Source organism: Schistocerca piceifrons, chromosome 5, assembly GCF_021461385.2.
Source record: "Schistocerca piceifrons isolate TAMUIC-IGC-003096 chromosome 5, iqSchPice1.1, whole genome shotgun sequence".
NCBI classification, from domain to species: Eukaryota; Metazoa; Arthropoda; class Insecta; order Orthoptera; family Acrididae; genus Schistocerca; species Schistocerca piceifrons.
Window position 1 is genome coordinate 334,189,323 of NC_060142.1, and position 11,381 is coordinate 334,200,703.

At 39.4% G+C, this 11,381-nt stretch overlaps 1 protein-coding gene across 1 annotated transcript; it reads right to left on the reverse strand.

Moving 5' to 3' along the window:
* Nucleotides 1-728: 728 nt before the first annotated feature.
* LOC124798202 (nucleoporin NUP42-like) lies at nt 729-1,954 on the reverse strand. Its single transcript, XM_047261504.1, has one exon. It carries the CDS (start codon nt 1,861-1,863, stop codon nt 817-819), a length of 1,047 nt encoding a protein of 348 aa, XP_047117460.1. The 5' UTR covers nt 1,864-1,954; the 3' UTR covers nt 729-816.
* Between the last annotated feature and the right edge of the window lie 9,427 nt (nt 1,955-11,381).

Below are 11,381 nucleotides of genomic sequence, written 5' to 3' on the forward strand. Positions count from 1 at the left end.
AGTAATAAACCTAATTGCACACTACTTGTAGTCCTATAGCTTTTGATAACATGGTTCCCTACTTCTGTACCACACTGCTACTTTTGCACCTGGCCACTACAAATCTTTGTGCTCTGACAATAACAAATAATAAACCAGTGTAGGCTAGTAGAAATTACAAAATGCTTCATCATGCAGTCAATCTGCGTCAAAGTAAGAGATGAATTTTTTAACACTCCTTGGAAGAGTGCAGCTACAGTACCCAATGAAGTGTGTACCTCTTATACTTCTGTAAACAATTAGCATAGAATTTGCACATATGTTCCGCCAGCAGTGAATGAGAAAACACAGCTTGTCTCTTTCCCCACCCCATTGGTAAGCCATACTTCCTCCACTCTCTGTGCCCCCTTCTACTAATTCAAAAAACTATTCAGTTAACTTTGAAGGCATCACTTACATTCACGGGTACAAGCAAGATGACTCACAAGTGAAGAACACAATGATTTTCTAGCCATGTGTGTCCAGCAAAACACTAAAATTGTCAATTTACATTAATCAGCTTTACTGATGTCCTCTTTGGAATTTGTTTACCTTAGTTACATTTTCTGAAACACTGTGTATGCACATGTGGAAGTCACATGGGCTAAACAGGTAACTAACTACAGATCCATTATACCCCTGTCAATTTTATTTTTCAACATAAATACTGGAATGGACGAAAATTAGGTTTTTGAATAATACATAGAACAAAAGAGTTCAATATCATTTATTGTTGTATGCTTTCAAAAGAATGGGTAAGCATCGCTCATGTCAATTTTGAATCAATAATTTAAGCTGCTACACGCAGAATTCTCTTGGTGGCGGCCTTTTGGGTATATGACCCATTGCAAATGTCTGTGCACTAAATGAATTTCGTTCAGATTCCACAAGTTCATTCAGATTAGTATAAACATCAGTTTGTACAGCTGACACGTTTCCTACTTGGGCACTTTGCTGTGTAAAACCAGTAGGCTGTTGAACTGATTTATCAAATGACATCTGTTGCGAGTTGTTCGCAAAAAAGTTGCTCTTATTCAAGTTTCCCGTTTCAACATGGAACACATTGTTTGTAACTGCACCTGTGCCACCATACATGGGTGTTGGCGCTGGTGTCTGTCTATTTCCAAACACGTTAGCTGTAGGAATGCCTTGTGCTGTCACGTTAAATACACTTCTTTGTTGAACAATGTCTCCAGATCCGCCAAAAAGATTTGGTGTGTTGTTATTGTTAACGCCGCCAACTGCAACCGCCCCACCACCAAATAGACTAGGTGTTGCTCGCCTCTCCCCACTATTTGATATGTTGAAAGAGAAGTTTGCAGGTGGTGCAGCAGGCAACGGCGCGAAGTTTGTTGCTGTAATTTCACCCTTGAAAAGCTTTTCAACGACTGCATACGTTTCAGCAGTAGGATGAAGAATATTATTTTTCTTCACCTTGTAGGACTCATGGAGTTGTTGGATGCGTCTTTTACACTCGTCAACAGACCCTGACTTCACAGCCTCGTACATCTGCCATCGCACTTCCTCAGGAGAGTAATCGTCCAGACCTGGATAACATGGCTTCTCCTTAAAAGGAGCAAAACATGATAGCGGCCACTGCCCACCCCGCTCACTTAGATTCAACTCATTTATAACAACTTGCATTAGTTCCCGTATGTTGGAGAGAGCTGGATTCTGAGGGGCGGTGTTGTATCTGTTTGCACTCTCATTATACTGTCCACCGTACGATCTTCTGTAACTACTTGTTGGTGATCCTTCGTTTTCATATTCGCGGTATGAGTGTTCATATCTACAGTTACTTCCAAACTTACATATGCCTTGTAGAAAGTATCGACATACAACCATCTTGAGCACTTCAAAACGTACTTCCCGATCACCATTAGCACCATGCTGTTTACCAAAACAACCCAAAGACTTTTCTGCAAAGAACTTCAGCTCTGCGTTGCTGCAAGGACGTTGGTTGAAGAGAAGATCAACATCCGTAAGTCTGATTTCCTAAATGCAACTAAAATGACGCCAGTGGCTCAAGCTGCAGTAGAGCTGTCAGTTGTCGGTTCCACATGCTGCATTCAATATTCTAGTGACTCAAAATTCATTATGACGTTGGTTTGTCAGGAAGAAGTATTTGTCGTTTACATTGTGGGAACGGAGTCGTCGTCTGCCAACAGCAGGAGTTAACCTACTTTCGTTAAGCTTTTGCATTTTGAGCTTTTGCACCTTCTAAGTTTATATTTTATTATTTTAGTTTGTTTCCCTGAAACACTGCAAATTTGAAATCGCATAAACGCAGACTTTCTGTACTCTCACGATGCTAGATGTATAACCTTTGGAAAATGAACTTAGGAGCCAAAATCGGTCGAGACATTAAAAAAAAATAATAATAGATAAATAAAATAAAAGTGCAACTGATGCGTTTCCGGATTTGCTCCACAATGCTGCTGCACAAGCTAGACAAGAAATCACACTTACTAATGTTCCATAGTGACTAGGATATTTTTTCTGTTGAAACTAGAAAAATTATTACAGTTTTACAATAACTAGCCAAAGAAAAAACCTACAGCCTGTGTAAATAACAACGTACATCGATGAAGTAATTTTTCCTTCCTTTTTTTCAATAGCGAGAAAGTCTGCTCTGTTGTTTTGACATTGATTCATGCTTAAAGAAAAATTGCAATAGTCAAGAAAGACAGGATCTAGATATTTTCCTATAAATATTATTTGATATGTTTGCATTTATATATTTTTGCTAACAAAAAAGGTCAATGTTTTGAAGTGTTTGGATGGCACTTTTGCTGTTATTTCACTTCTCAGCACTTTACCATACAAGATGTATCAAGAATAGCCATTATGAATTTTTTATTTGGCCATTAATAAACTTTAACATTGATAGGTCCTCAATTCTAATACTCGGCTCTGTCTGCATGAATCAGGGGTAGTACCCCATAACCTTATTTTCACTGTTTGGTATGAGGGTAAGTGAGTGACGTTAGGTTGATTCCTGTCTACTGTGAACACACTATCACTTGATGGTGACATAGCCTGCCTTCGTGTTAAGGCATTTTGTATTATATATCCATTCATTTTTGGTCGCATAAATTATATTTTGAAACAGTGAAATAGTGGGGTTGAAGGGGTATCAAAGTTCTGCCAGCCCTCACCTTCCCTTCGTTTGTAACTGCCAATAAGAAGCCTTTGGCTTAGTCTGCATTGGTCCACAGTTCTAAGCGCACACATTTGCCACAGTGACAGCTATAACACTTGCTACCGGCTACTCAACACAAGTGGGAGTCTTCAACATGACAACACCTCTTAGGTGTCAAGTACAAGCTGGACGCTTCGTTGCACATTAAAAACAGTATTCTCGAAAAGGCCCCTTACACAGTAAATAACAGTGTCAAACCATCATAATGTTGACTGTAGGAGGTCGCCTATGAGGTCAGTACTAGAAATACTGACAAGCGGTGTTGGTACACTCGAAAATATTCTCAGTATTGTCAATACATACTAAACATATGAGGTCGCGAATGGACATTTTGACAATATCCGCCATTCAGATGTTGACAGAGCTCCGTGTACCACCCACATAGCATAAGTGTTCACTGTTTATTTTTTAGTTCATCTTTGAACATAACATTCAATTATTCTAATAGTCTTTTATAACAAAACAGTTTTAATAAGACAGTGCAGAGGCAGTTTTATCTATCATTTTAGGGTGATAGTGGAAGATTCATTATGGCAGTGCTTTCTTTATTTATTTGAAAGCACATTAGGCCTTGGTATAAATATGTGAGACTGCAAAATACATGTCAATGTCACCACATTATCACAAAGTGTAAAAAAGTTGGCTTTTTTGCCCAGATACGAGTATAACATTACAGAACAGATATAATTACTTTAGAGGTTTCAGTAATGGGTCTCCTAATTTATTGTTTTTGCTTATGATTACAGACCTGAACTTCAGGCATTTGAAAGACCTGCCTGCCACTCGAAACCTCGAAGTTTCAACTAATCTCTCATCTACTGCGGTTGGCTATCCCATTAATGTATTTTGCTTTTATTTTTTATGTTGTACCAAAATTAATAATTTATTGTGATATGAAGGACTCATCCACAATTATTTTATGAAATCTTTTCATTCTGTGTTTTAGTTGGTAAATTAACATATGAAAAATCGCTTCTTTTTTCAGCGATTCTTGGACACATTAGGCCTACCTCGTTTTCATTGTTTTTTTTTACCAGATACTGCTAAAATAGCTGGGACACTCCTTGTAAAATCGCATTCCCAACTGACAGTATTGACAATACTATTGATGGTATGAGGGTTGCTTAAACATGCAACAGCAAATTTAACACATGAAAACGAATCACTAACATCTTTATACTTACATATCCACAAATATAATTTTAATTATTGTCGAAAATTATGAAATACGAAAACAGAACATTGTGCACAATGCAGAAATCAAGTACCATAAATGACAGGACGTGTCGTATTCTCATACATAAATGCAATGCTACGATTAACACATGTGCACAAGAATGAATCAGTAACGCTATTCCCATTGAAATAGGAAAGAAAAGAATTTTAACAAATGGCGAAACTATGATACACGAAAACTAAGCATTGTGCAGCTTTCATGTATAGTGCAGAACGTTCATACAAGTTAAAAAACAACAAATATAAAAGATAATTACTGCGGGCATGTGATGCATAACAAGCAACATGTAAGAAGAACGGACACAACAGGGGTTCATCCTAGCGAAGATATGGGCTTCAAATGGGGAAATCTATTGAGATTAGTAACTTTGATGCAGACTATTATTACTCAAAGCCTGTGAACAAGTATTCGAAAACAACGAGGCTGATCGAATGTTCACATGCTTCTGTCTTGAGCACTTATGGAAAGAGGTAGAAGGACAGTGAAAGTACCACCAGGCGCTAAATGGTTGGATGTCCATGACTTCGCACAGGACATGGGGTTTGAAGGCTAGTCTGCACTGTAAAGTAGGATAGATGGTGATCTGTGGAATCTTTACCGAAATACCCAATGCTTGTGGATGTACAAGTTTTCTGAGTACATCATTCATCGTGTGCTGCTGAACATGGAGCTCTGCAGCAGACCACTCCTATGTGTTCACATGTTGACCCAACAACATCGTCTATTGCGATTTCAGTGGGCACAGGACCATCGGGATTCGACCGTTGATCAATGGAAATGTGTCGGGTCTTCGGATGAAACACGTTTTTTCTACACTAGATCGATGGTAGTTTCCACAAACGCCGCCATCGAGGTGAAAGGAGGCTCGAACCGTGCAGCGCGTCAAGGACGCAAGCTGTTGTGAGCAGTATTATGCTATGGGAGACATTCTCCTGCGATTGCTTGGGACCTGTGGTAGTATCGAAAACACACTGATAACTGTGAACCACCTACATCCCTTCATGCTTGATGTCTTCCCTGACAGTGATATAATCTTGCAGCAGTATACTTGTCCGTCTTTCTAAGCCAGAACTGTATTACAATGGTTTGAGGAACATTATAATGAACTTGCGTCATTGTCTCAGCAACCAAATTTGCCTGATGTAAATCCTACGGAACCCATCTGGATCGCTATTGGGCGCCATCACCCTGTACGCAATTCAGCAGCCCATCATTAATGCAGGCCCATCATTTACCCGAGTTACATGACCTGTGCATAGAAGTCTAATGACACATACTTCCACAAACCCACCAACAAACTAGTGGATCCCTGATACACTCAATGTATTTCGTTCCAAAGATCGACAAACAAGCTATTAAGCAGGTGGTTACAATGTTTTGGCTCGTCATTTTATACTCTGTGACTTACAAACTTTACTGTACGTGTGAAAGTCCGTTAATTGTTTCATTCATCTGACATAATCTGATGCTTGCAGGGTTTCGTCATTCATACTTAAATAACGACATGTAGTATCAAATATATCAAATTTTAATCTCTCAGTGCGTTTTTGTCAATCACACTTCGTGAACAATCAACAGATACACAAAGAAAAAAATCCAGATAGACTTAAAGAAAAAAATACTTGCAAGTAACAAACGAATAATCGAATAGTATACTGCAATGATTTTGGTTAAATATTTTGCTTATTCTTTGTGAGTATAATCCTTTTCATTATTTATCGCATTTTCGCCAATCCCTTTGCATTGACCCCAGAGTGTTACCCATAGTTAATGTTTCTCTGTAGCATAGGGTTAATGCTGGTGTAGAAGAAACAGTGTGAGAACAGTGTAAGCGAGTATATTCACTAATGATATAAAGTCCAAAACTCACAGAGAATATAGATTTTTCTAAGAGTGCTAAACGTTCATGTCGCAAATTGTATTGAACATCTGCCAACCACAAGCACCCACTTCAACCCACCACAGTACGGATGAAACGTGTTGAGGACTCTATCACCATTACACTGCATCATGACTGAAACAATAAAAACAGTCTCACATGTATTGCAAAGTTAGTAAGTCATATAATATTTAGCTTTCCAAGATGCTACTCCAGGCCGGTGTAAACTGAGTGTGAACAATAGAAAATACTGAACGTGAAAATTAAGATTTGGCCCTGTCTGACTTCCCCCTGAAGCAGATCTTAGGATCTCTTAATTAATTAATTAATTCATTCATTCATTTATTCATTTCGTATAGGTCATCTTTGGACCACATTGTTTCAACTGTCTTGCTTTACGTGTTCGGATGTTTGCCCAGTGCTCCCACATTTGTTCTCGGTGTTGCTCCTACTTCTCCTGGGGCCAAGCCTTTTCTGTTTTTAGTTTTGGCTTTTCTTGGAAACCCTGCCACGCTATAAGTTTCTCCTTGAGTGGGACACGCCCCAGGATGTCATCATGGGTGATCCCCACTTCTTTAAGATCTTTCTCCACCTCTGTGAACCAGGATCATTTTGTTTTCTTCTCCTGAAAGTAGTTGACCATACGATTGGTGAGTCTTCCAGATCTCATTCGGGTCATATGTCCATAAAATATAATCCTTCTTTTCCAGATGGTATCAGTTATCTTCTCTACGTGGGAATACAGTTCACAATTATGACATCTCCTATATTTCCCATTCTCTTTGATGGGACCTTATGTCTTTCTCAAAATATTCCTTTCCTTGGCCTCCAGTTTTTCGATTAGGCCATTTTTGTTCATTACTAGGCATTCAGAGGCGTACAAGACCTCTGGGTGGATAACACTTCAGTAATTCCTTAACTTTGCATTGAACGGTACTGATTATTTGCTGTAGAGGTTTTTGGTTAAATGGAATGCCATTTCCATTTGGTTCATGCATGATATGAAGACTTCTTTGTCTGATAAGGTGGCTGTTACCCATTCTCTGAGATATTTAAACTTTTCGACTCGCTTAATTTTACCTTCACCCTCTACAAGCTCCCTTAGTGGTGAACCTATGTTCGTTATAAACTCCGTTTTCTCAAATGAAATTTGGAGGAAAGTCTTCCATCCTTGTATGTTAAGCTCATTAATCTGTCTCTCAGCTCTTTCCATGGAGTCAGAAAAAATTGCAATATCATCTGCAAAAGCGAGACAATCGATTTCAAGATTTTGTTTCTTGTAACCCAGCCTGACTATTTTTAATTCCTTGGTTTTCCAGTTCTTTGCACCACTCACGAATCACCTTCTCGAGAGCACAGTTGAAGAGCTGAGGTGAGAGCACATCTCTTTGCCTCACTCCAGTCTTGATTTCGAAAGCTTTTGATGTTTCTCCGCTAGATTTCAATTTTGAGGTTGTGTTGGTTAGGGTTTTTTGGATTATTGCTTTGGTCTTCTTGTCTAGGTCAAGTTCTTCTCGAATTCTGATCAGGGTTTTACGATCAATCGATCGTATACCTTTTTAAAATCCACCAAGGTCACAACAAAATTTTTATTCCTGAGCTTCGGGTACGAAAGGATGGATTTGAGGTTAATTATCTGTTCAACGCATGATCACCCCTTCCTGAAGCCTCCTTGATACTCATCCAGCTGTGGGTCTAGCTGTTCTTCTGTCCTAGTTTGCAGAGCTTTCGACAGAATCTTATAGGTTGTTGATATGAGAGGTACCATAACAGTTATTTACATCTGTTCTGTCGCCTTTCTTATGAAGAGGATGAATTAGAGCAGAATTCTTGCCATGTGGGAGTCTTTCAGTTTCCCAAATTTGGCTGATAATTTCTGTTAGTTTATCTACTGCCTTATTCCCTATATACTTCCAAAGGTCAACAATTATAGAATTTTCACCTGGTGCTTTGTTGTTTTTAAGCAAGTGAATAATTAGCTTGATTGCCTCTTTCGTGGGTGGTGATAAATTTGGGTGGACCTCTACATAATCGGTAAAGGGAAATGTGGAGTTTAGAGGTTCACAATTCAGAAAAGCTGTAAAGTAATTCGCTAATATCTGGCAGTTGTCTTTATCATTGTAAGCTAGCTTCCCATTTGGAGCTTTGAAGTGTAGGCTTGGAGGATTGTACTTGGTGAAATGGGCCCTAAAAGTTCTGTAGAAGTGTCATGTATTTGTCTTCTGGAAATCTTGTTCAATTTGTGCCAACTGCATTTTCTCAGATGTATGGTTCACTCCCCACATGATCTATGCGAAGTGTTTTCTAGCATCCAGGAAGTTAATTTTGTTACCTACATTTTTCATGGTATTCTATCTCTTAATAGTGATGTTATTTCCTCCTTCTTGCTTTTTAACATATAAATTACAACATGAACATAAATGAATGATTAAAGTATCTAGTAACTACTAAATGATAAATGTTGTTTCTGTTTATACATTTATTGTAGATTAAAACCCCTTCATATATCACAATGTTTATGTATCAATGTCCAATGGACATAAAGAGATACAAAAGATTTTCCTGACTAATATTACTGATTAATTGCCCAAATCTGCCCCTTTTATGTCTACACAATCTAATATAAATAATGCTAGATGACTGACATCATCTAGGTATCAAATACTAGAAGACACTGCTTTCAGAGATGATCTACAATGGTGTGCAACCTCAGTGGAAATAAAGTTATATGATCACAGCTGTTTAGCTATATAGTCCTAATAAGCCGAAGCAATTAGCAATATCACCGTATGTACTGTGTCCAGTACGTCAGAGTGATGGATCTCAAAAAATGGTTCAAATGGCTCTGAGCACTATGGGACTCAACTGCTGAGGTCATTAGTCCCCTAGAACTTAGAACTAGTTAAACCTAACTAACCTAAGGACATCACAAACATCCATGCCCGAGGCAGGATTCGAACCTGCGACCGTAGCGGTCTTGCGGTTCCAGACTGCAGCGCCTTTAACTGCACGGCGATGGATCTCATACACGTCTGTGACGACAGAAGAACTCCAGCTACAAAATATAAAAAAAAGCTCATTCAAACACTAGGATGGCAGAGGGTGGTCCTCTGATTAGTATAATCTAATACTGTCTTCTCCTCTCTGCGTTCTAGATACGAGAAACGCGTACTCCCAGCCACAAGGACAGAGTACAGATAACGCCTCAAAGTGAGTATAGCCAGAAGATGTGCTCTCAGTCACTGAATGCTGCGTGCTTATCGACGACTCCGTACCCCGAACCTAAGTCCAGAATCGTATAAGCTCGCAACACTGCAGTGCCTGACAGCTTGCTAACTATAAAACCTCCAGAGAGCAAAGATAGCAAGTCCATATGTACCAACAAAAGCTGATACTGAGCGACCGTCTAACACGTGCGCTCAAAACAGAAGACCTTTTTCTCTCTACTGCTGGCTTCCCAGCAAAGCTCGGCTCCCCTCCCTTGTAACTGCAGAAGGTGAATCATATTCTCGAAACCAGGGAATATTCTCCCTCTATACAGATTCTTCCGAACGTTGACCAAAGATATTTTAGTCTTTTGTCGTCTGGCGTGGATAGTTTGCCATGAAATACCTATACTCATTAATTAGGAATTCATACAATGGTACGCTTCTCAGCGTAAAAATCCTCAGAAATAACCCAGCCCGCATGATTTCCGAGGTAACGCTTCCTTGCTCCTCTCTGTTGTGTCCAAGATTTTCAGAGTTTCCAAAGTATTATCTGGTTATCCTTCTGGCCTCACTACAAGACCGCCCGGCCGCCACTGTATTGTGCTTTAGTGCTCAGGTGCCCCAACCGTCCGTTTTGGACTACTTCCTGTGTTAAGCAGGACCAACACACCTGTGCGGCCTGAGTTACCCTGCCATTTCATTTCCACTGGCATTCCAACCTCTGCTAGTATAGGCAACCATACTTTACACCATTTTGATAATAAAGACAACCCATCACCTTTCGTGCAATAAGGGTTAACAACTATTCACAAGGTGTACTTGACAATGTCAGTCTTCTTTAAATATTCATATATACTATGTACAACCTATCGAATGATACCTAATTCCGATTTAAATCACATCAAAGTATGTAGATGAGTGTTTGTAAGATGTGACATTATAGCCACCTTACAGTTTTACCGAAGAATATTTATTGCTCCATATTACCCAGCAGAGTTTTGCCAGCCACACTTACCCACTACCATGCATTGTGAACAGACTACATTACCAATAGGATAACTGCATTCATAATATCCTTAATGAGATATATGTCTGTATGCATCTCATATCTATAATGGTACTCGTACCTTCTCCCATACCACATGTTCTGATCCAGGCGATGCCACATTCCCCAGCTAGTATTATTTATAACAGCTTAAATCAAAGGAATTTTGATATCTGTTTTCTCAGTGTAGCAGCCAGTTCACAGTTGCCATCACGACATGGCACTGCCATTTCAGGGTGTATTCTCACTGTCTGTCACATCACGCCATGTCAGTTCATTTAGCCTAGTACTGAATGGTGAAAGTGAGTTCATGGGTTGCTATCCATGACGCAAAAAGTCGGAGTATAGCATCGGAATTTAGGAAATAACAACGATAAACTCGGTCAGTCAACAAAGAAAACTTCATAACACATGTTCTTAATTATTTTTCTTCAGTAATGTGCTGAGAAGTGAGGCAATATTTCAAAATTCAGCGAAGTTTCGATGAGTGTCATTCTCATCATTTTCTGGCGAAGTGTCGAGAAAACACAGGTGTATACAACTGAATGGTGGTTGCAGCGGCTACTTTTCCACCACAGATCCCTGGATCACTCCCTGGGGGAAGAGGTTGGGAGAGATGGCCGCTGCTAAGGACTTATATCGACCGCCTGCGCCATCTCGACAGTTCGCCAGAAGATGTTGAGAATGATACTCATCGAAACGTCGCGAAATTTCAGCACACCCAACTAGCAGAGTTTATCAGCTGTATGCGCTAGGAAAATCTACATTCACGTATAACATATCAAAACATC

Bases quoted from the DNA above. Each gene is read 5' to 3' on its own strand.
- LOC124798202 (XM_047261504.1), bottom strand. From the start codon at position 1,863: ATGGTTGTATGTCGATACTTTCTACAAGGCATATGTAAGTTTGGAAGT.